At 48.6% G+C, this 26,080-nt stretch overlaps 1 protein-coding gene across 1 annotated transcript in view; it reads left to right on the top strand.

Moving 5' to 3' along the window:
* SUPV3L1 (Suv3 like RNA helicase) overlaps positions 1-26,080 on the top strand; it is a 91,383-nt gene that overhangs the window by 58,821 nt on the left and 6,482 nt on the right. The window contains exons 10-14 of the mRNA XM_075352386.1: positions 14,892-14,985; positions 18,933-19,152; positions 21,305-21,385; positions 21,655-21,831; positions 22,742-22,890. Of these exons, the coding sequence (XP_075208501.1) occupies positions 14,892-14,985; positions 18,933-19,152; positions 21,305-21,385; positions 21,655-21,831; positions 22,742-22,890 (721 nt within the window). The remainder of the gene's footprint in view (positions 1-14,891; positions 14,986-18,932; positions 19,153-21,304; positions 21,386-21,654; positions 21,832-22,741; positions 22,891-26,080) is intronic.

The following is a 26,080-nucleotide window of genomic DNA, read 5'->3' as shown; positions in this document are numbered from 1 at the left end:
TCAGCGCTGGCTCCCTGCTCTCCTAGTTACAGCACACATCGGGTTAATTACCTGATGTGTGCTGCAGCTAAATGTGCACAGAGCAGGGAGCAGCGCACAATGCTTAGCGCTGGCTCCTTGCTCTCCTAGCTACAGCACACATCGGGTTAATTAACCCGATGTGTCCTGCAGCTACATGTGTACAGAGCAGGAGCCGGCACTGACAGTGAGAGCGGCTGAGGCTGGTATCGAAGGTAAATATCGGGTAACCAAGGACAGGGCTTCTTGGTTACCCGATGTTTACATTGGTTACCAGCCTCTGCAGAAGCCGGCTCCTGCTGCCTGCACATTTAGTTGTTGCTGTCTCGCTGTCACACACAGCGATCTGTGCTTCACAGCAGGACAGCAACAACTAAAAAATGGCCCAGGACATTCAGTAACAACCAACAACCTCACAGCAGGGGCCAGGTTGTTGCTGGATGTCACACACAGCAACATCGCTAGCAACGTCACAAAAGTTGTTCGTTAGCAGCGATGTTGCTAGCGATGTTGCTTAGTGTGACGGGGCCTTAAGAGGTTTCATGCCACCAAGTGGTCTCTTCTTCCTCACTTGACTCTACTGAAAATGTATCCGGTGCTTTTGGAAGCGGCAGTTCTTCTGTATGTGGTATTGGGTGTATTGCAGATGGGATGTTTGGATATTGTAACGTTTACTTCTTCCTTGAAACTCCTTTCTTTATTGGGGGGCACCATGCAGAATATAGCCATTATTAGTGTGATCAGTTGGCTCTCTCCATATCATTGGGACTGTAAAAAGCAAAGATTGCCTCTTCCCATGTAACCACTTGGTAAGATGTGATGCATATCTATCTGCAGCCAAAATACAGGTTGTAGGCTTTTCTTATAGTAATTAAACTTTGATGCAAAAGTGACTTCTCTGCATATGTAGCAAAAACTATCCCATTTGTTAATGCAAGAACCAGGCATATCTGAAAAAAACATATAGAAACATGTCAATATGCTAAGAAACTACACTAAGAAATCCGAAAACTGTATACCTTACACAGAGAGGATTTATAAAAGTAGGTGATGCAATTGTAAGGCTCTGTGCCCACGTGGCATATTTTCATGCAGTTACGCTGTGATCTGCACTGCAGTGTAACTGCATGCGTCCTGCGTCCCCAGCACAATCTATGAAGATTGTGCCTAATCCATGCCCACGTGGCGTATTAGAATGCAGCGCTTCGGCTTCGGCTACTGCTGAAGCACTGAGTTCTAAGATGTGACATGTCACTACTTTCGTGCGCTCTGCATGCAGCCCCCGCTCTGTCTATGGGAGGGGCTGCATCCAGAGCGCATGAAATTGGTTTTCAGTACGCACTGTTTCTGCAGCGATTTGAAGCGCACGTGTGCTGTTCAAATCGCCAGGGCTGTGGAGTCGGAGTCGGTATAAAATGCACCGACTCCGACTCCTAAAATATATAATAAATTGGGGACAGTAGTGCAATGCAGAATGTGCTGAATATTTTACTAAATAACATTTAGTATAATGCTTATATTTGAGTGAAAAATGTATTGTAGCACAATGTGAACATTAGACATTTAATTATTTTTATGATACAATAATCAAGATATTTAGATAGAACATAAAATATATTTATTGGATACAACTTTAGAACACAAACTGTAATAAATTGTAAATATATAATACAATATGCAATATATATATATATATATATATATATATATATATATATATATATAATTATATATACACACAAGATATATATGTAATCTACTGTATATTACATAGTGTATTACATATTTACAATTTATTACAGTTTTTTGTGTTCTAAAGTTGTATCCAATAAATATATTTTATGTTCTATCCAAATATCTTGATTATTGTATCATAAAAATTATTAAATGTCTGATGTTCACATACTCATGTTCATGTATTACAATAAATTTTTCACCGAACTATAAAGCAATATATGTAGGAGTCTGAGTCGGTGCAAGAAAAATTGAGGAGTCGGAGTTGAAGATTTGGTTTACCGACTCCACAGCCCTGCAAATCGCTGCAGAAATTTCTGCAGGGATAGGAGAACGTGGGCACATAGCCTAATTAGGATTATGTCTTCTGAGCTGAGTTGGCATTTTTTGATTGGTCACCCTAAGGCTACTTTCACACATCCGGTTTTTGCTCTGCGGCACAATACGGCACTCTGCAGAAAAAACGCAACCGTTTCTTTTGCCGCCGGTTGCGTTTTTTTTTTTTTTGCATAGACTTACATTAGTGCCGTATTGTGCCGCATGGGCTTGCGTTCGGTCCGGTTTTTGCCGCATGCGGCAGATTTAGCCGATACCGCGGCCGGATGCAACGTTGCCTGCAACGTTTTTTGCTCCGGCTAAAAAACCGCATCGCGCCGCATCCGGCCGCTGCGGCGCATTTTTCAATGCATGCCTATGGACGCCGGATGCGGCGCAATGCGGGAAAAAACGCATCCTCCCGCCGCATGCGGTTTCTTCCACTGCGCATGCTCAGTAGCGTGCCGCAACCGGAAAAAAACGGACCGACCGCATGTAAAAACTTATGCAAAGGATGCGGTGTTTTCACCGCATCCGTTGCATAGGTTTCACAGCCGGATTGAGCCGCACGGCTCAAACCGGATGTGTGAAAGTAGCCTAAGATGAGGGAATACTGAAGGCTCAATAGACTAAATAGATAATACAATAGACTAGCTACTAACAGTGCAATAATGATGATGATAATGAAGGAAAGACACCATTTTTCTATAACCCTACATGAAAGGTGTCCTAAGTAATTACAACCTCCTCTGGATCTTGAAAATTAGAGCCAATCAGCAAATGTAAGCATAATATTCATTTCTCTGACGAAGACACTAAGTAGATGCAAAAGCATAGCTCCTCCTCTGCAGTATACACTGCCTGGCCGGGCCAGGCAACCTCAGTTTTAGCTTAGTGTCTATAGGAGGCACATCTCTGCAGACTACTGCAGCAAGAATTTTTTGTTTTTAGAGGGCGACAGTTCCTTCGGGGACCGATTTCCCAAAACAATCAACAGGCGGGAACGCGGAGTATCGCCTCCCCGTACCCCCTCCTGCGACGCTGGATCCTGGGCTGTTACTCACTGAACGACAGGTCTCATGGCACTGATTTTCCAGAGCCCAGAGCAGATAAAAACTCCTCAGTTCCTCTTGCAGGCTCTGAGTTGATATTCGCTCCGCACCAGCGTGACCAGACTGCCATCTCCACAGGAGCTGAGGTGAGATAATTCCGATTTTTCCAGAGCCCAAGAGCATTCCTCAGTCCCTCTGGCAGGCTCTGAGTTGATACACGTTCTGTGACTGGGCACAGCAGGCGTCAGAATCTGCACACTGGCTCCCTGACAGGAAACTGGAGCAAAGGTCACACTGACTGGATGCACATGGGCTGTGATTGCAGACACCTGCAGAGCATTCCACCTGTGGCGGGGGGAGGGGACAACTCCCTGGACTAAGTGCACCCGCAGCTGCGGTACACTTATAGAGGTTTTTCTGTCCACCATTGTTGTACAGGGCTGGAGGTTTTTCTGTCCACCATCATTTTTTTGTTTATTATATTTTCTCATGCCTTCTTGTCAGAGCTAAGCCCTGCCCCCTACGACACTCGATAAGCCACGCTCCCTCACGAAAGCGCGCGTAACACTCCTCACACAGGATCTGCAGAGCATTGCTGCAGAGCATTGCTCCCTCTTGTTGTGATCAGAGCCTTTGGGCGTCACTCAGAGCTGACTTCCTCCTTCCCACAGGAACTGTGACGCAGGAGGGGGAAAGGGTCATCAGGGTTCTGGATGAGTTATAGCCTCACTTACATATTAACTCTGCAGAGCATTGCTCCCTCATTACAATCAGAGTTTGTGGCTCATCAGCCAGGGGCTGCAGTCACATGTTTTATGCCCTGCACAACTACAGCAACAACTATAAGACTATTGATGTATCCTGCCACGCTGAGCTACTAACTAGGGGATGATAGCACCTCTTCCTTCTGTGAGTCCGGTGCCTTTGTAACCCCCCGCCACCACCGCCAGCCCAGAGCCTACGGCTCCCAGTCCCCCAGAATGGGCACAGTTCCCAGAACCTGGTGCTGGCTATGCAACATCGTCCTACACCCCTCGGGGCCCCTGGACAGAACGCAGCCTGATGACACCTCTATAGAGGCTCCTTCTAATAAGAATCAGCCTTCTGCTTCACCGGTTGCAGATCAGAAAAAGGGCATGACCCCCATGGGTCTCCCTCTGGGGTTCACAGATGGGGTTCTCCCACATGTTCCGCGGTCTCTGAGGAGCCGGAGGAAAGGGAATGATGTTTGTACCGGGATGATTCCTTGGTTTCAACCTCCCCGAGTGATCAAGCTGCGATGGACTCCCTTATTGCAGCAATCTACCAAAACTCTGCATGTGGAAAATCTCCCATCCACTACTACTGACCCTGCGGTCTCCTTTAAAAGGGTGAAGAAACTTTAAAAAAAAAGAGCTTTTTGACGCCGCTTCGGTATCCGTAAACTCATAGAGTCCCAGTACCCCTTTGGCTTAGCTGTCTCTAAGGGCTTGGCCGATCCGGCCTCGGTGGACCCTCACCCGGCTTCTGCCTGCCTGAAGGACCCTCCTGTCTTTTACTTGATGGATCCTCCTTCAAGGACCCGACAGAAAGACAAGTGGAGCAGCTCGATCGCTCTGCCTCGAGGCCGCGGGTCCCTCTCACCTTCCGTGTGGGTCGCACAAGCACCAGGACTACCAGTTTTCCTCAGACCCTCACAGATGTAACTGTTCACATTACTGCAGCGGCGGAGTACCTCATGCAGGCCTCCCTCGGCGCTGCTACCTGCGCAGTTATTGCCACCTCAAAAACCATAGCCATCCGTAAGGCCCTCTGGTTCCGATAATGGAGAGTGGACTCTGTCTCTAAGAAGCCTCTCACAGTACTCCTTTCCAGACCGATGGTTTGCCGATCGTCTGGACAGGCTCTTTTTTTTTTTTTTTTTTTGTCTGACGCCACGGGAGGAAAAGAGTACCTCTCTCCCCCAACTCTAGCCCAGGATGTTTTTTACTAGCCACGCAGGGCCCGACCTTATCGGCCCTCCCCGAGTCCACCTCGTCCTGGCAGTCTAGACAAAGACCGAGAAGTCTTGTCCTTCTCCATCTGGGCCGCCGCCTCAGACCACAAATGGGTGTGATACCTTGTGTCTTCCGGTTACCACATTGAATTCTGGACCCGATCCCCTGGTCAGTCTTTTCTCTCAAACCCCCCCAAACGCTCCAAAACACCACGAGGCCTTCTCCTCAGCAATCCACTCCCTCCAAACGGCGGGGGTGATAGTACCTGTTCCGGACGGCGAGAGGTTCAAGGCTATACCTATCGTGGTCGCCAAAGAAAGACGGGTCAGTTCGTCCCATCCTGGACCTCTAACACCTGAGCAAACATGTGCACGTAAGGAGATTCAGAATGGACTTCCTAGGGTCCATTATTACCTTTATGGTCGAAGGAGAATTCCTTGCTTCCCTAGCTATCAGGGACGCGTACCTGCACATACCCATCGCTCCAGCTCACCAAAGTTTCTCCGCTTCGCGGTTCAGGACTTCTTATTGACATTTGTGGCCCTACCCTCGGCTCTGCCACAGCACCAAGGGTCTTAACTAAGGTCATGGCGGCCGCCATGAGTGTCCTTCACGCCAGGAGAGTGGCTGTTCTGCCTTGCTTGGATGACCTCCTCATCAAGGGCTCAACCAGCGTGCAGATCTCAGTGGGCACCCTCTCCCGCTTAGGGCGGCTTCTGACTCCAGTCAAATCATCCCCGGTCGCGTCAAAATCCGTCACCTCCCTGGGCATGTCCCTGGACACTCTTCGGGGCTTAATATTTCTCCCTCAAGTCAAGGCGACCGCTCTACAACAAGCGGTACACTGCCCTCTACGTACTCCTGTCACTTCATACGATTCAGTATGAGAGTGCTAGGTACGATAGCTGCGGCTATAGAGGCAGTGCTGCTTGCTTAGCCACACCACCGCCCACTGCAGCTTGTGCTTCTAGCTGCCTGGGACAAGAGCCCCTTTTCCTTGGACGAACTTTTCACCTAACACCTTCAGTCAGGTATGCGCTTTACTGGTGGCTTCAGTCCTCTTCCATATCGAGAAGGAGTTTTTCTCCCCCAAGTGGACTGGCTACTCCTGACCACAGACGCCAGCCTCTTAGTCTGGGGAGCAGCGTACTGGCTCCACACTGCTTCGGCACGTTGGACACCCCAGGAGTCTTCCCTTCCCAGAAATCATCCTGAAAATCAGCGCGATCTTCTCGCGCTCAGGTCATTCCCCTTTTCTGCTAGCAGGTCGTTTGATTCGGGTCCAATTGGGCAATGCAACAGCTGTGGCCTATGTCAATCAGCAGGGAGGCAAATATTTCAAAAGACTGACCTGCACATCATACAAGTGTGTATAGGTGCCAGCTGAAAAAACCTAGCAAATACAAAATGGATACAGCCGCACACTAAATGCCATCAATCAGCAGGGAGGTACCAGCAGCAAGACAGCTTATCTCGAGGTCCTCAGGATCCTCACCTGGACCGAATCGACGGGGGTCTGTGTTTTCAACGTTACACATTCCGGGAGTAGAAAACTGGGTGGCGGACCTTCTAAGTCGCCAAGGCCTGGCCGCCAGAGAGTGGTTTCTCCACCCAGAAGTGTTCCCACACATCTGCACTCACTGGAGTACACCAGACGTGGAATTAATGGTGCTCTACAAATAAATAATAAAAAATATTGATAATCTAATGGCCTCAAGGTTCAACGCAAAGGTACCCGCGTTCTTAGGCAGGTCACGTGACCCACAGTCCATTGGCGCGGATGCTCTAGTCTCCTGAAGTCGTTTCCGTCCAACTTACATGTTTTTCGCCTCTGCCCCTGCTGCCGCGAGTAATCAGGAAGATCAAGGCAGAAGGAGTCCCGGTGATACTAATAGCACCGGACTAGCCCAGGTGCGCCTGGTATGCTGAATTAGTACAATTGCTCATGGCGCCTCGTAAGCATCCCAGACTTGCTGACCCAAGGGCCCATTTCCCATCAGAACTCCAGAGCCCTGAAGCTGACGGCCTGGCCATTGAGACCTGGACTTTAAAAAGAGGGAGATTCTCTCCTGCGGTCATCTCCACCTTGTACAGTGCCCCAAAGCCGGCCTTCATCCCATATTTACCACCGTACGTGGAAAACTTTCCTTTTCCAGTGCAGGGAATCTAATGTCCAACCTATGCCTCTGGCGATACTCAGAATTCTTTATTTATTTTTTTTTGCAGTCAGGTTGCAAAAGGGGTTGGCCCTCAGCTCCCTTAAGTGGCAGGTTTCATCTCTCTCAATATTCTATCAATACCGCCTAGCTTGCAATCCGCAAGTCAAGACTTTCCTCAAGGGTGTTTCCCATCTAGTTTCCCTGTATAAATGGTCGCTGGACCCATGGGACCTCAATCTCGTTTTGGACGGTATCCAGAGGTCCCCTTTTGAACCTCTTAAGGAATCTTCTCTTGCTCTTCTCTCCTGGAAGGTAACATTCTTAGTGGCGATTACGTCCATCAGACAAGTTTCGGAACTGGCATCACTTTCTTGCCGCAAACCCTTTCTGATCTTTCATCAGGACAAGGTGGTTCTACGCCCCCTTCCGGATTTTCTTCCGATGGTTATTTCCCCGTTTCATATGAACGAGGACATTGTTCTGACTTCCTTTTTGTCCACACCCAGTCCATAGGGTGGAAAGGTTTCTACATTCGCTAGATCTTGTGAGGGCTCTCAGATATTACGTACCCAGGACAGCCCCTTTAGGAACATAGACTCCTTGTTCATCATTCCTGAAAGGCCTAAGAAAGGACAGGCAGCTTCATAGGCAACGCTGGCTCGCTGGATTCGCTCTGCGATCCAGGAAGTCTACCGCTTGCAACTTAAGCCCATTCCTAGTGGGCTGCGGACAAACTCCACGCAAGCAGTTGGCGCCCCTTGGGCCATTAGGCATCAGCCTTCAGTGGAACAGAGGTGTAAGGCTGCGACCTGGTCTTCCCTACATACTGTTTCAAAGCATTACTGAATCCATACCCAGGCTTCGGCTGAGGCGAACCTAGGTAGGAAAATTCTGCAAACAATAGTGGAGTACCTATCTCAGTAGGCGCTCCTGGCTATCTGGGACTGGTTCCTAGTCCTTGGGTTGCGTTGTTTATTGTTAACCCACCCATGGACTGCTTTAGGAAGTACCATGGTCCTGTGTCCCCCAATGAGGCGTCAGAGAAAAACGGATTTTTGTGTACTCACCATAAAATCGTTTTCTCTTAGCCATCATTGGGGGACACAGCACCCACCCTGTTGCCCTGTTGGGCCCTGGTTCTCTCAGTACCTTATTTGGTTATTTGGTTTCTCATGTTCCTCTGTTGAGAAGTTTTTACTGTTTTTTTCTTTGTCGCTCCATTGGGAGACCCAGACAATTGGGTGTATAGGCTATGCCTCCGGAGGCCGCACAAAGTATTACACTAAAAGTGTAAAGCCCCTCCCCTTCTGCCTATACACCCCCCGTGCTCCCACGGGCTCCTCAGTTTTTTGCTTTGTGCGAAGGAGGCAGACATGCACGCAAGCTCCACAGCTTAGTCAGCAGCAGCTGCTGACTATGTCGGATGGAAGAAAAGAGGGCCCTTAACAGGGCCCCCAGCATGCTCCCTTCTCACCCCACTCTTGTCGGCGGTGTTGTTAAGGTTGAGGTATCCATTGCGGGTACGGAGGCTGGAGCCCACATGCTGTTTTTCCTTCCCCATCCCCCTTAGGGCTCTGGGTGAAGTGGGATCCTAATCGGTCTTCAGGCACTGAGACCGTGCTCCATCCACAGCTCCTGAGGACTCTGCTGGATAGGAGCCGAGTATCGTTCAGGGACATGGCCCTGCTACTTTGAGGTACTCTGTGTCCCCGTGGGGACCGCGCACAGCAACACTCCAGCATTGCTGGGTGTGCTAGTGCACGGGGACCGCGGCGCTGACCGCGTTTGTGCCATTACACACTGCAGCGTCGCTGAGTGTGTTAGTGTATGGGGACTGCCGCGCTGACCGCCGCTGCCATTGTTATCACTGCGGCGCGGCTGGGACTGTTAGTGCGCCGGGGACTTCCGCGCCGACCGCGCTTATACGGCGGCCGCGCTTATAACTCGAGTCCCCGGCTTTTGCGGCCTAGTCTCTTTTTCTTCCCGCCCCCAGCCCTGCCAGTCAGGGGAAGGGCGGGACGCTGTACAGGACGGCAGCACTGAGGGCTGGAGCATGCTTTGCATACTCCACCCCCCTCACTGTGCACAGTGGGGCACCAGTTCCCGCACTTTCTGGGTCACGCCCACGGCTCCCTCCTCTCCTCAGGACGCCGGCAGCCATTCCTGTCAGCTCCTCTGACGCTGCAGAGGGGAGACAAGCTCTGGGGGACCCAGGCAGGGATTCTGGTGGCCACACAACCGCTTTAAGCGGGCGGTAAGCAGCACCTGAGGTGCTGGCCCCACTTGTGCAGAAGTGTAATTATAGATTATATGTTTATAGGCTATACTTTACACTGTATGGTGCACGGTTGATTTCTGGCTATATACCCTATTGTGTTGCTCAGGGGAGACAACAGCATGGCGCCCACAAGAGGCAGGGGTGCCAAAACACAGGCTTACTATGCTGCCTGCGCCGCATGTACGACCTCGCTACCGGCAGGTTCCACTGACCCTCATTGTGTGCACTGCTCGGCCCCTGTGGCACTTGCTCAGCCGGAGCCTCTGCTAAGGGGGGCCCAGGGGGAACCACCAGCTAACACTGTCCAGGTGACAGGGACGGAGTTTGCAGTTTTTACTGACAGACTTTCTGAGACTATGGCTAAGATTCTAGAAGCTTTGCAGTCCAGACCGGTATCTCAGACCATGGGCACTGTGGAATCATTGCCCCCTGGTTTCCCTCAGTTGGAACAACAATGTTCCCCCGGGGCGTCTCATAGATCCCAGGGTGAGGTCTCTGACACGGACCGCAGCCCCAGACCGCCTAAGCGAGCTCGCTGGGAAATCCCCTCGACCTCATCACATTGTTCAGGGTCTCAGAGGGAGGACTCTCTGTATGATGAAGCGGAGGTAGCTGATCAGGATTCTGATCCTGAGGCCGCTCTCAACCTTGATACTCCTGATGGTGACGCCATAGTGAATGATCTTATCGCGTCCATACATCAAATGTTGGATATTTCTCCCTCGGCTCCTCCAGTGGAGGAGTCAGCCTCTCAGCAGGAGAAATTCCGTTTCAGGTTCCCCAAGCGTACAACGAGTATGTTTCTGGATCACTCCGACTTCAGAGAGGCAGTCCAGAAACACTGAGTTTGTCCAGATAAGCGTTTTTCCAAGCGCCTTAAGGATACACGTTATCCCTTCCCCCCCCTGACGTGGTCAAGGGCTGGACTCAGTGTCCCAAGGTGGATCCTCCAATCTCCAGACTGGCGGCTAGATCCATAGTTGCAGTTGAAGATGGGGCTTCGCTCAAGGATGCCACTGACAGACAGATGGAGCTCTGGTTGAAATCCATCTATGAAGCTATCGGCGCGTCTTTTGCTCCAGCATTCGCAGCCGTATGGGCACTCCAAGCTATTGCAGCAGGTCAAGCGCAAATTGACGCACTCACACGTACGTCTGCGCCGCAAGTGGCGTCCATAACTTCTCAAACGTCGGCATTTGCGTCCTACGCTATTAATGCTGTCCTGGACTCTGCGAGCCGTACGGCGGTTGCAGCCGACAATTCGGTGGCAATACGCAGGGCCTTGTGGCTACGGGAATGGAAGGCAGATTCGGCTTCCAAAAAGTGCTTAACCGGTTTGCCTTTTTCTGGCGACCGTTTGTTTGGTGTGAGGCTGGATGAAATCATCAAACAATCCAAGGGAAAGGAAACATCCTTACCCCAGGCCAAACCAAAATTACCCCAACAGAGGAGGGGACAGTCGAGGTTTTGGTCCTTTCGGGGTGCGGGCAGGTCCCAATTCTCCTCGTACAAAAGGCCTCAGAAGGATCAGAGGAACTCCGATCCATGGCGGTCTAAGTCACGCCCTAAAAAGACCGCCGGAGGTGCCGCTACCAAGGCGGCTTCCTCATGACTTACGGCCTCCTCACACCGCATCCTCGGTCGGTGGCAGGCTCTCCCGCTTTTCCGACATTTGGCTGCCACAGGTAAAAGACCGTTGGGTGAGAGACATTCTGTCTCACGGTTACAGGATAGAGTTCAGCTCTCGTCCTCCGACTCGATTTTTCAGAACATCTCCGCCTCCCGAGCGAGCCGATGCTCTTCTGCAGGCGCTGGGCACTCTGAAGACAGAAGGAGTGGTGGTCCCTGTTCCTCTTCAGCAACAGGGTCACGGTTTTTACTCCAACCTGTTTGTGGTTCCAAAGAAGGACGGGTCTTTCCGTCCTGTCCTGGACCTAAAACTGCTCAACAAACACGTAAAGGCCAGGCGGTTCCGGATGGAATCCCTCCGCTCCGTCATCGCCTCAATGTCCCAAGGAGATTTCCTTGCATCGATCGATATCAAAGATGCTTATCTCCACGTACCGATTGCTCCAGAGCATCAGCGCTTCCTGCGCTTCGCCATAGGAGACGAACACCTTCAGTTCGTGGCACTGCCGTTCGGCCTGGCGACAGCCCCACGGGTTTTCACCAAGGTCATGGCTGCAGTAGTTGCGGTCCTCCACTCTCAGGGTCACTCGGTGATCCCTTACTTAGACGATCTGCTGGTCAAGGCTCCCTCTCAAGAGGCATGCCAGCACAGCCTCACCGCTACTCTGGAGACTCTCCAGAGTTTCGGGTGGATCATCAATTTTCCAAAGTCAAATCTGACACCGGCCCAATCGCTGACATATCTTGGCATGGAGTTTCATACCCTCTCAGCGATAGTGAAGCTTCCACTGATCAAGCAGCGGTCACTACAGACGGGGGTGCAATCTCTCCTTCAAGGTCAGTCACACCCCTTGAGGCGCCTCATGCACTTCCTGGGGAAGATGGTGGCAGCAATGGAGGCAGTCCCTTTCGCGCAGTTTCACCTGCGTCCTCTTCAATGGGATATCCTACGCAAATGGGACAGGAAGCCGACGTCCCTCGACAGGAACGTCTCCCTCTCTCAGGCAACCAAAGCTTCCCTTCGGTGGTGGCTTCATCCCACTTCATTATCGAAGGGGAAATCCTTCCTACCCCCATCCTGGGCGGTGGTCACGACGGACGCGAGTCTGTCAGGGTGGGGAGCAGTTTTTCTCCACCACAGGGCTCAGGGTACGTGGACTCGGCAGGAGTCCTCACTTCAGATCAATGTTCTGGAGATCAGGGCAGTGTATCTAGCCCTAAAAGCGTTCCAGCAGTGGCTGGAAGGCAAGCAGATCCGAATTCAGTCGGACAACTCCACAGCGGTGGCTTACATCAACCACCAAGGAGGAACACGCAGTCGGCAAGCCTTCCAGGAAGTCCGGCAGATTTTGATGTGGGTGGAAGCCACGGCCTCCACCATCTCCGCAGTTCACATCCCGGGCGTGGAAAACTGGGAAGCAGATTTTCTCAGTCGCCAGGGCATGGACGCAGGGGAATGGTCCCTTCACCCGGACGTGTTTCAGGAGATCTGTTGCCGCTGGGGGATGCCGGACGTCGACCTAATGGCGTCCCGGCACAACAACAAGGTCACTGCATTCATGGCACGTTCTCACGATCACAGAGCTCTGGCGGCAGACGCCTTAGTTCAGGATTGGTCGCAGTTTCAACTCCCTTATGTGTTTCCTCCGCTGGCACTGTTGCCCAGAGTGTTACGCAAGATCAGGGCCGACTGCCGCCGCGCCATCCTCGTCGCTCCAGACTGGCCGAGGAGGTCGTGGTACCCGGATCTGTGGCATCTCACGGTCGGCCAACCGTGGGCACTACCAGACCGACCAGACTTGCTGTCTCAAGGGCCGTTTTTCCATCTGAATTCTGCGGCCCTCAACCTGACTGTGTGGCCATTGAGTCCTGGATCCTAGCGTCTTCAGGATTATCTCAAGAGGTCATTGCCACTATGAGACAGGCTAGGAAACCAACGTCCGCCAAGATCTACCACAGGACGTGGAAAATATTCCTGTCATGGTGCTCTGATCAGGGTTTTTCTCCCTGGCCATTTGCCTTGCCCACTTTTCTGTCCTTTCTTCAGTCCGGATTGGAAAAGGGTTTGTCGCTTGGCTCCCTTAAGGGACAAGTCTCTGCGCTCTCTGTGTTTTTTCAGAAGCGCTTGGCCAGACTTCCACAGGTACGCACGTTCCTGCAGGGGGTTTGTCACATCGTCCCTCCTTACAAACGTCCGTTGGAACCCTGGGATCTGAACAGGGTGCTGATGGTTCTTCAGAAACCACCGTTCGAGCCAATGAGGGATATTTCTCTCGCACGCCTTTCGCAGAAAGTGGTTTTCCTAGTAGCAGTCACTTCACTTCGGAGAGTGTCTGAGTTAGCAGCATTGTCATGCAAAGCCCCTTTCCTGGTGTTTCACCAGGACAAGGTGGTTCTGCGTCCGGTTCCGGAATTTCTACCTAAGGTGGTATCCTTTTTTCATCTCAATCAGGATATCTCCTTACCCTCTTTTTGCCCTCATCCAATTCACCAATGTGAAAAGGATTTGCACTTGTTAGATCTGGTGAGAGCACTCAGACTCTACATTTCTCGTACGGCGCCCCTGCACCGCTCGGATGCACTCTTTGTCCTTGTCGCTGGCCAGCGTAAAGGGTCACAGGCTTCCAAATCAACCCTGGCTCGGTGGATCAAGGAACCAATTCTCGAAGCTTACCGTTCTGCTGGGCTTCCGGTTCCCTCAGGGCTGAAGGCCCATTCTACCAGAGCCGTGGGTGCGTCCTGGGCTTTGAGGCACCAGGCTACGGCTCAGCAGGTGTGTCAGGCGGCTACCTGGTCGAGCCTGCACACTTTCACGAAACACTATCAGGTGCATACCTATGCTTCGGCGGATGCCAGCCTAGGTAGGCGAGTCCTTCAGGCGGCGGTTGCCCACCTGTAGGACGGAGCCTTTACGGCTCTATTATGAGGTATTATTTACCCACCCAGGGACTGCTTTTGGACGTCCCAATTGTCTGGGTCTCCCAATGGAGCGACAAAGAAGAAGGGAATTTTGTTTACTTACCGTAAATTCCTTTTCTTCTAGCTCCAATTGGGAGACCCAGCACCCGCCCCTGTTTTTTTGTGTACACATGTTGTTCATGTTGAATGGTTTCAGTTCTCCGATATTCCTTCGGATTGAATTTACTTTAAACCAGTTTATAATTTTTTTCCTCCTTCTTGCTTTTGCACCAAAACTGAGGAGCCCGTGGGAGCACGGGGGGTGTATAGGCAGAAGGGGAGGGGCTTTACACTTTTAGTGTAATACTTTGTGCGGCCTCCGGAGGCATAGCCTATACACCCAATTGTCTGGGTCTCCCAATTGGAGCTAGAAGAAAAGGAATTTACGGTAAGTAAACAAAATTCCCTTCTTTTCTCCTACTGCTTGTGTACTAAAACTGAGGTTGCCTGGCCCGGCCAGGGGGTGTATACTACAGAGGAGGAGCTATGCTTTTGCATCTACTTAGTGTCCTCCTATGGATAGGCAGCATAACACCCATGGTCCTGTGTCCCCCAATGATGGCTAAGAGAAAACGTTTTTACGGTGAGTACACAAAATCCGTTTTTTCAGCACCCCAACATTAGTTAGGTTCAACGGTTTTTGGCTCTGAACCAATTTAGCTGTTACAGTGTAACCTTTCAGTATTCTATAGATGACTGTATGTAAAGCGTCGCTGTCTCAGGACATTGGCCCTTTTGGTTCGGTGTTATTATCATTCACTTTTTCTTTCAGGTACAAAAATAGCTCAGGCTAATAAATTCAATGACCCAGATGATCCATGCAATATCCTGGTGGCCACAGACGCCATTGGAATGGGGCTGAACTTGTAAGTCAATATTTTTCTCACTTTGATGTCATAAACTGTGTTCTGCCACTGACAAGTCCTGTACAGGAGAATATTAACATGTCTAAAAGCAAAGGAGGACCGGAAGTCTATTACTGAAAAATACATATCCAAATATCCAACATACATACATACATACATACATGCATGCATGCATGCATGCATGCATGCATGCATGCATGCATGCATACATACATACATATATACATGAAAAGTATATTTCTAAAAATGACAAACATCCGAAAAGCTCTGGTGGAGTGAAAGTACAGTTGTGTGTTAGTAGATTGTATCATTGATTCTATTATAAGGAAAAAGTGAACATCGGGTCTTATCATAAATCACACAGTGGGTAAAGAATCGTCAGATACTCACCCCTGTGGTTATGTGAAACACAACCAACGGACAAGCATAAGACTAGCAGCTGCAGCCACTGACAAGGATCCAGTCCAAAGAAAAAACAGAGTGGTATTAGGAGATCCGCGCTCATCAGTAAGAAGGTCCAGACTCCAGTAAAGGAATAATATCTTTATTCTTCAAGTCACCACACTACGCGTTTCGGGGATCATCCCCAAAACGTGTAGTGTGGTGACTGGAAGAATAAAGATATTATTCTTTTACCGGGGTCTGGACCTCACTGATGAGCGCGGATCTCCTAATACCACTCTGGTTTTTTTTCTTTGGACTGGATTATATCAATGTAACACACACACACACACACACACACACACACACACACACACACACACACACACACACACACACACACACACACGAGTTTCACTATACTATAGTCAGAATATTTTCCCCCACAGGCTGGAGCTCTCTGATGTTAGTGCAGGGCCCTGTAATACTGATGGATTGTGTGCACTTGGTCTCGAATCTTGTGCTAACCCTTAACCCCTTCACGACCGCGGGCAGTAAAATTACGTCCTATTTTAACGTGACTTAACGACCAGGGACGTAATTTTACTGCCTAAACTTCATTTGATTGCCGTGGCCATAGCAACGGCTTTCAAATGATGTCCCCTGCTGTTTCTTACAGCAGGGGACCTTTGCTTGACCCCAGGGGGGGCGGCATCGCCACCCCCTATCGACGATCGATGTGATTGGCTGTTCAAATCTGAACCGCCAACCACATCGATCGCACTAATTTCGGCAAAAATAATGCCCGAATTAGTGCGATCCTGTGAGATCCAGCTATGAGATGCCGCAGCTGCTGCAGCATATCATAGGTGGACCTCAAACATGTCTCCCCCAGCCCCTGCAGCACTGATTGGAGCGATCGTGCAATGACGCGCAATCGCTCCAATCAGTGTGCAGTGGGGCGGTGTGATTTGCCGGTGGCCGCCCTCCCCAGGCCTGTGCTGGCCTGCGAGCCCTCCCCCAACATGTCTGCAGCGTGCAGTGGCTGGTACTTGTGGTACCACGCCACCGCCGCTGCTGCCGCCGCCGCCGCCGCCCTAGCTGTCACCGCTGCTGCACGTGAGTACTGTGCTCACTTTGCAGCCAGCCCGTGCGCGCTCCCGTGGTGCCCCTGCGCGCTCCCGTGGTGCCCCTGCGCGCTGCCATGGTAGCCCCTGCCGTGCCCCCCCCGCGATCTGCTCCCCCCAACCCCCCCCCCCCCCCCCGACATCCCGATCTGCTCCCCCCGCGATCTGACTGCCTCCCCCATTATCTCTGTTCTGCAGCTCCCTCTCCGGTCTCCCCCTCTGCTCTACCCCCTCCCCCTCTGCTCTCACCCCCCCCCTCTGCTCTCACCCCCCCCTGTCCCCCTCTGCTCTCCCCCGACGTCCTCTTACCTGTCTTCACCGGCCTGATCACATCTGCGTCCATCGCTGGGTCCTTCCTGGGCATTCTGCTGATCTGCCTGCTGCTCCTGTAAAGCTGTCCATCTCTCTGCCATCTGTTCCTCTGCAGCTCTTCTGGTCAGTGATCCTCCTGCTAGTCCTCTGGGTACTGTGAGTATAACTTTTTTTTTTTTTTCCGTATCCCCTGTCCATTTTTACACCTCATCTGTCCGTGCGTCCCGCCAAGCGCTGATCAGGGATGCAGATAACGGATCGGCATCCCTGCTCAATTTTTGGCGTGACTTTTTTTTTTTTCCGTATCCCCGACGCTTTTTGTATCGCATCCGTCCGTGCGTCCCGCCAAGCGCTGATCAGGGATGCAGATAACGGATCGGCATCCCTGCTCAATTTTTGGCGTGACTTTTTTTTCCGTATCCCCGACGCTTTTTGTATCGCATCCGTCTGTGCGTCCCGCCAAGCGCTGATCAGGGATGCAGATAACGGATCGGCATCCCTGCTCAATTTTTGGCGTGACTTTTTTTTTTCCGTATCCCCGACGCTTTTTGTATCACATCCATCCGTGCGTCCCGCCAAGCGCTGATCAGGGATGCACATAACGGATCGGCATCCATGGTCAATTTTTGGCGTGACTTTTTTCCATATTTGCGACGCTTTTTGTATCGCATCCGTCCGTGCGTCCCACCAAGCGCTGATCAGGGATGCACATAACGGATCTGCATCCATGGTCAATTTTTGGCGTGACTTTTTTTTTTTTTACGTATCCCCGACGCTTTTTTTTATCGCATCCGACCGTGCGTCCTGCAGCGGCCGATCAGTGCACTGCGTCTGTGCGTTTGAAAAGTCAAATGGCGCTCCTTCTCTTCTGAGCCCCGCCATGCGCTCAAACAATTACTTTCCACCACATATGAGGTATCTGCGTACTCAGGAGAAAATGCACAATACATTTTATGGTGCATTTTTTCCTGTTACCCTTGTGAAAAAAAAAGCTACCTAGTTGAAGCAACCGTTTTGTGGTAAAAAAATTTTTTTTTCTTTTCACGGCTCAACGCTATAAACTTATGTGAAGCCCCCAGGGGTTCAAAGTGCTCACCAAACATCTAGAAAAATTATTTGAGGGCTCTAGTTTCCAAAATGGGGTCACTTGTGGGGGAGCTCCATTGGTTAGGCACCTCAGGGGGTCTTCAAACCCGACATGGCGTCTGCTAATGAGTGCAGCTAATTTTGCGTTCAAAAATTCAAATGGCGCTCCTTCCCTTCCGAGCTCTGCCGTGCGCCCAAACAATTGATTTTTACCACATATGGGGTATCAGCGTACTCAGGAGAACATGCACAATAAATTGTATTGTGTACTTTCTCTTTTCTCCCTTGTAAAAATGAAAATTTTATGGCTAAAGTAACATTTTTGTGTTAAAAAGTAAAATTTTCATTTTTTCCTTCCACATTGCTTTGGTTCCTGTGAAGCACCTAAAGGGTTAATAAACTTATTGGATGTGGTTTTGAGCAGTGTGAGGGGTGTAGTTTTTAGAATGGGGTCACTTTTGGGTATTTTCTGTCACCTAGGCCTCTCAAAGTCACCTCAAATGTAATGTGGTCCCTAAAAAAATTATTTTGTAAATTTTGTTGGAAAAATGAGAATTTGCTGATGACCTTTGACCCCTTCTAACTTCCTAACGGAAAAAAAATTTGTTTCGAAAATTGCGCTGATGTAAAGTAGACAAGTGGGAAATGTTATTTAGTAACTATTTTGTGTGACATATCTCACAGATTTATGGGCATAAATTTTCAAAGTTTGAAAATTGCGAAATTTTCAAAATTTTCGCCAAATTTCCTAAATTTTCACAAATAAACGCAAAAAATATCGGCCTAAATTTACCACTGACATGAAGCACAATATGTCACGAAAAAACAATCTCAGAATCGCCAGGATCCGTTGAAGCGTTCCAGAGTTATAACCTGTCAAAGTGACACTGGTCAGAATTGCAAAAAATGGCCCGGTCATTAGGGTGTTTTAGTGGCCGGGGGTGAAGGGGTTAATGTCACGGCAGCTCCCAGGCTACTAAAGGTCTATGTCTTTGGTCTAACATCCAGATTTTCTCTTCTTTTTCCTATTTTCACTATTAGGAGTATAAAGAGAATAGTCTTTAATTCCTTAGTGAAACCTACAGTCAATGAGAAAGGGGAGAAAGAGATTGATACGATCACAACTTCCCAGGCTCTACAAATAGCGGGCAGAGCTGGCAGGTTCAGCTCCTTGTTTAAGGAAGGTGAAGTTACCACCATGGTCCAGGACGATCTACCTCTGCTGAAGGAAATCTTGGATAAACCAGTGCAAGATATACAGGTGAAGTACAATAAAGGCGGTTATGAGTATGTGAGGCTTTATAGGCAGAGCAAATGTGAACAAACACCATGTTATCTCATTAATCTCAGAACCTATATGGTCTTCTGGGGAATTACTTTTGAAGTGGGGTTTCTTATTAAGACTGCTTTGGAAAGGAAGCCTCTCCATCATTCACATCCATTGCTGATGGTCTATCTTCTGCTAATCTCAGTAATAAGCTGATGTTGGGGGAAATTACCGTCTGGCCACACTTTTCACTTGTTGTCCAGTCAACCGAATAACCAGCAGTGTAATATATATATAATATAGGTTAATCAACTCAGGAGCTGTTATTATTGGCTCTTCAATCTAAAGGCCCCTTTGCACACTGCAACATCGCTAACGACATCGCTGTAACGTCACCGGTTTTGTGACGCAATAGCGACCTCCCCAGCGACATTGCAGTGTGTGACACGCATCAGCGACCTGGCCCCTGCTGTGAGGTTGCTGATCGCTACAAATCTTTCAGGAACATTTTTTGGTCCTTTGTTTCCCGCTGAGCAGCATGTATCGGTGTGTTTGACACCGTTACAACGACTTCGTTAGCGACTTCCCTTTCAAATAGCTGCTTTAACACATCCCCAATGACCAGCTAGGTCGTTCTGCAGGTCCGCATCGCTGCTGCGTCGTTGGCCAGGTTTGCCTGTTTGACAGCTCACCAGCGACTCACCAAAGACTTTGTAGCGATCCCAGCCAGGTCGGGATTGCTGGTGGGATCGCTAGAAAGTCTGTGTGTAAAGGGGCCTTAGGGATCGCTAGAAAGTCTCTGTGTGTAAAGGGGCTTTAGGAATAATGGAAAATCCAAAGCAAAGGACCATCTTTGTGATGACCCTATCACTTAATTGGGCATAATGACGGGGTGTGTTCAGACAGCTCCCTTTTTTTAAGAAGTGATAAAAGGGTGTTGCCTTAGATAGCCAAGCACTGTACTCCGCTATCTGGCATTTCCATTTGAGAATGAATGGGACAGTGAGGCAGCAGTCAAGCACATTGCTACTTTATTCATTGGAAAGCCTAAAGGGCCATGTTCTTCTGATCGCTATAAGGGTCTCAGCAGTCGTACCCCACCATACTGTGGATAGGGCATAACCTTTTATTACCAATGCACCTTTTAAAGTTAAAAATCTCTTGTTGTAAAATTTATGCCCATTAATAGAGATCAATGAACTTGAACTGTAAAGGTTGGGAGTTGTACCCAACAGTGGATGTCCGGGGCTCAAACCCAAACACTGTCATTTAGAAAAAGAATAAAGTCAGAGTTCGGGTGCTCTTCGTATTCTAACCACTCGATCGAGCATTGGGGTGCTCGGCCCAGTGAGAGCCGCATACAGTCTCTTAATGGCTCTCACTGGGGGTAAAAACAACATTTTTGGATGCTGTGTGTAATTAATAAAAAAAAACACCTGCCCTCCCCCTGCTGTATATGGCTGGCTGTATGAGGGTGGAGAGCCGAACTGCTCAATCATTGACTTCCATTATACTTGATACTCAAGTCGAACCCATTCGTTCATGTCCCCATGACTTAAATGCGGTTTGGGGTCTGGGAACAAACTCAAGTCAAGTCCGGGTCCAAAAATGAAGTTTTAACTTCTCCTGGGCAAACTCGAACATCCAAAGGCCTGCTCATCTTTACAAATTAACCAACTATACAGACATGCTAGCTTTTTGTGTGAGGTGTATACAATTACTACATTTCTGCCCAATCCCACAGATCAGGCTTCACACCAGGGTCAAAGTAGTAGAAATGACCTAGTCGGGCACAGCCAGATGTCAGTATTGCTGGGATCCAGTAGTGTAATTGTACCACTTGGTTAATGACAGTAACTAGGGATGATCGAATACCTCAAATATTCGGCTTCGCGAATATTTTCTGAATACCTCGCAACTATTCGATGCGCAATGTAAGTCTATGGGAAGCCCGAATAGTACCGACTAGTTGTTATTCGGGTTTCCCATAGACTTACATTGCACATCGAATATTCGCAAATAGTAGAATAGCGGCGAGGTATTCTGAAAATATTCGCGAAGCCGAATAATCGAAGTATTAGATTATCTCTAACAGTAACCATTTCATTCTGTAGAACCTGTGAATATATTTTCCTCTATTTATCAGGCTGCCGGGTTGCATCCCACAGCGGAGCAGATCGAAATGTTCGCCTACCACTTGCCTGATGCGACTCTCGCTAACCTCATAGTAAGTTTACTGCCATGTGGTACTGAGTGGTGTGATTTACTTTTTTTTTTTTTTTTTCTTCCATTTTATTATGTATTTGGGGTACCATTTTTTTTAGATCGTTCTTCTCACCATTATATTTATACTGAGGAGTAGTCAGGCACTGTAGTCTCATCATTGACCAGATTTTAATTTAGATTTTTTTTATTTTTTTTTTGGTGGGGGAGGGTGGGGAGATTTACCTGTGTGTGGTATTTACCACTGTCCATTTTATTCTCTCCACATTTTAGGACATATTTGTCAGTCTCTCTCAAGTGGACGGACTTTACTTTGTGTGCAATATTGATGATTTTAAATTTGTTGCTGACATGATCCAGCATATACCATTAAACTTACGAGTTCGCTATGTGTTTTGCACTGCTCCCATAAATCGCAATTTACCATTTGTATGCACTTCACTACTAAAGGTGAGTTAACAATTTTAGATACGAGAACGTTGGCCCCCATAGCTTAACTTGTATTCACTGTTGCTTTTGGTTAAAGGGGAGGCCTGGTGGAACAGTGAGTAAGACCATTTATTTTTAACAGAGGGGTAGAGAGGGGTGATTAATGCCGCGCCAAATGATCACTGTTCAAATGTCAGATTAACGTGTCTTTATTGTTGGCATAGGTCTACGCGTTTCAGGAGCTCAGCTCCCTTCCTCAGGACCGTCAAGCACCAAAGAAACATCAATCATCAAATCAGTGATTTGATGTTTCTTTGGTGCTTGACGGTCCTGAGGAAGGGAGCTGAGCTCCTGAAACGCGTAGACCTATGCCAGCAATAAAGACACGTTAATCTGACATTTGAACAGTGATTTGGCGCGGCATTAATCACCCCTCTCTACCCCTCTCTGTTATCTGCCGTTTGGGTGGCTGCAGCCTTGATCAAAGTTATACACACGAGTAAAGTAGTTGTGACTGTCACAACTGCATCTGGTGAGTATTATTACTCCCCTCTCCTCACCCCGCATATATTGGGGTAATACCCTATCTGCGCTTTTATTTCCACAGCTTTTTTCTGTTTGACAATTTATTTTTAGACACTTACTTGACCCTTGTTCTTTAAAATTTTGTCTCCCTCCTGGTGTGCAGCAGTGTCTTTCCACTTTCAGTGTTAGAACCAACAAAAATGAAAGGATGGACAACTCCGTTAAGGCTGTACACAGTCTTTTTCAGATGGTTTCCACCTGAAAAAGCCCTGGAATAGCGCTTCAAAAATTAGCATAATGCACAGCACTGTTCAAAACGACATTGCTGTGTATCTAAAAGACACCATTTGCACATAGCCTGAATCTTGTTTGCCATTCTAATAAACTTCTCTCTTGACTTTTTTAGTTTGCTCGTCAGTTTAGCAGGAATGAGCCACTTACCTTCCAGTGGGTCTGTAAGCATGCCAACTGGCCTGTTTCTCCTCCGAAAACGATCAAAGATCTGATGCATCTAGAAGCTGTACACGACATCCTTGATCTTTATCTGTGGTTCAGGTGAGATGTTCATATTCCCATCATTAGCAGATGTTTAGGTAGATATGCTTTTTACTTATGCATGTACTGTGAGATCTGGTCGTAGACACCTTGATTGGAAGACCTAAGCATGCACGCTTATAGCTCAATTGATCGTGCATGGTTGTTTTAAAAGACTCAAGCAGCTGACATTAGAGGCTGTCCCCTTTCAGAAAAATACTATTTTTGCAATGCTATTGCACCAACATATTCCGCAGCACTTTTGTATCACATACTTCATTATGAAAAAAAAATGCAAGATTGCTTTACTTGCCTTACCCCTAAGTCCAACACTGAATCTCCACTGCACAAGTCTCTATTCTTTGGCTACAGTGGTGACGTCATGTTGACATTGCTGGATCTAATCACTGAGCTCAACGGCTCCTCTCATGTGATGGCATAAGCTGCTGAGCTCCGGGATTTGCTGCAGCGTTGTCTATACAGCTTCACTGCTGCAACCAAACAGAGGCCGGGGCAGTGGCAGAATCACAACGCTGGACCTGTGAAGGATGAGTATACATCAGGTTTGTTTATTTTTTTTGCCATCTATATATAATGAACTGAACAAGTTTTCTGGAAGAGGACAATCCCTTTAATCTAACCATTGACCTGAAATAGCTGTTCTGTCCTTACCAAAGTGTCCAGTATTAAGATATGGACTTCCGTGCGCAAAGTATGCATGTTTATTTTAACCCCTTAACGACTGCGGGCGGTAAAATTATGTCCTAGCGGTCATAGTGTTAAGCAGCAGCCGGGGGAGATCAGCTCATATCTCAGCTGACATGTGTGCCTGCCAGTCACGAGCGGAATTGTTATCCGCCTTGCCTTTTAACCCCTTAAATGGTGCTGTCAATAATAATCACGATCATTATTATGGAGCGCTAAGCGGTGTGCTCTCACGCTGCCAGTGCCGGCTCCCTGCTCACGTAGCTGGAGTACACATCGGGTAATTAACCCGATGTGTACCCTGGCTAGGAGAGCAGGGAGCCAGCGCTAAGCGTGTGCGCTGGTAACCAAGGTAAATATCGGGTAATGGTTACCCGGTATTTACCTTAGTTACCAAGTGCAGCATGGCTTCCACAGCGACGCGTGTCGTTATGATCGCTGATGCGTCTGCTGTGTTTGACAGCTAAGCAGCGATCATAACAGCGACTTACTAGGTCGCTGTTGCATCACAGAAAATGGTGACTTAACAGCGACGTCGTTGTCGCTATGTGTGAACCCAGCTTTAGAGAGACCTGCAACTAAAATCATCAGGCAGGGTCTTATCTCGCCGCCTAACACAATGATTTATTGTTGAATTTCCATTGTCCGGATCCTTAGCTCCCCTAACATCATCTGTTGGGGAAGGGTGTGGGAGGCCTCTATGTGCTTTAAGCTGGTGTCACACATAACGACAACGACGTCGCTGCAACGTCACCATATTCTGTGACGTAGCAGCGACCATAGATGATCGTTAGTAAGCTGTCAAACATGTTATAAAAAGCAGCGACGGAGCAGCGATCATAGCGACGTCGACGGTCGTTGTGTGGTTTCAGACATAGCGTAGCGTCGCTGCTGCGGTGTCAAACACAAGGATTATCAGCTTATCAGCATGGCGCAGCGGGATAGCAGCGATCAAAAAATGACTTTGAGCATTCAGGAGCGAGCAACGATTTCGCAGCAGGGGTCTGATCGTTATGTGTCACACACAGCAACGTCGCTGTTGAGGTCGCTGCAACGTCACAGAATATGGTGACGTTGCAGCGACGTCGTTGTCGTTATGTGTGACACCAGCTTTATGCCACTTTCAAAATGATTATGCTAACTAAATTTAAGTGTCTTAAAGATTACAAGTTTTATGTTTCATTTAAACTCATGGATAGCATTGTGTCTCAAGGCTCTTTGGATCACCGAAATCAATCTCAAACACCTGTGATAATTAGTTTGCCAGGTGAGCCCAATAAAAGAAAAACTACTTAGGGTACGTAACCATGATAAGGAATAGAAGCGTTTTGAACGCGTGCTTTTCCTGATTCCAAATCGCTAATTTGTTTGTTACAAGCACAGTGGATGGGATTTATAGAAATCCCATGCAGACTGTGCTTCTTTTAGACTCAAATAAGAAACTATAAGGCTATGTGCCCATGGTACTATGTACCCGCGGATATATCCGCAGCTGATCCCTGGAATCCGCACAGCTATACATAGCTGTGGGATTACAGCAAAATAGCTGTGGTAAACCTGCGGACATTCGTGCAACTTACCTGCGGAAGTCCCGGCCGCTATCTCCATAGTGGAGAGTCGGGATTTTCGCAGGTATTTCCGCAGGAATAATTGACATGCAGTTACGTGCGGCTGCGGGACATCCGCAGCATATTCCGCAGCCGCACATACTGCAGCATGGACACAGACACTCCCCATATCCCATATGATAACATGGGTAGTGTCTGTACTTGCGAAAACCTGGGGATATATCTAGAAAATCCAGATAAATTTGCGGGTTTTCCGCTGCAAATTCCGAGATTAGAGAGTCCCATGGGCACATAGCCTAAGACAGAAGAGCGCAAATAGGGTCTTATCCAATGGATGTCTATCGATTTTATATTCAGAGTATGTGCTCACCTTACTGAGTTGTGTAGCAAACAACACAATCAGAGCCTGTAACCAGCTGCCGCATGAACCACGAGCCCTAAGACTTACAATGATGCAGGAAAATGGCGTGGTAATGACTGCACTGCTGGGCAGTAACAGAGACCAATGTACTTTGTCCAGATGAAGGACAGTTTATTTCTCGATGCATTTCATAGTGGTCACACTTCAACCTCAGGAAAATCACCAGTTCTCCTGCTTCTTTTAGATGCAGCGTAAACTGACAAGTGGAGCGGCTTTCTGAGCCGCAGCATGTCAATTTATGCTTGTAGGAGAACATAGCAAAAGTCCGCTGCACCCAGAATCCTGATCGTGGCCATGAACACTTTGTTCTCCCGCAGAGAACACAGCATCTCTACAAGAGGAATAACACTGCATCTAGAACACATTGTCTTCTGCATCTTGGGCACGTGCTCATAGAAGGACGTTTCACATTATTACCACAGGTTTCAGCAAAATGGGAAAGAAAAAGGTTCTGTCTGCTGTCAAAAAGCAAGAAAACCTGCGGAGACACCATCACATGTTTCTCAACGCTGGCAGG

The sequence above is a fragment of the Anomaloglossus baeobatrachus genome, chromosome 5, assembly GCF_048569485.1.
Source record: "Anomaloglossus baeobatrachus isolate aAnoBae1 chromosome 5, aAnoBae1.hap1, whole genome shotgun sequence".
NCBI lineage: Eukaryota > Metazoa > Chordata > Amphibia > Anura > Aromobatidae > Anomaloglossus > Anomaloglossus baeobatrachus.
The sequence above is the reverse complement of the archived record's forward strand: the minus strand, read 5'-3'. Positions and strand labels throughout refer to the sequence as shown.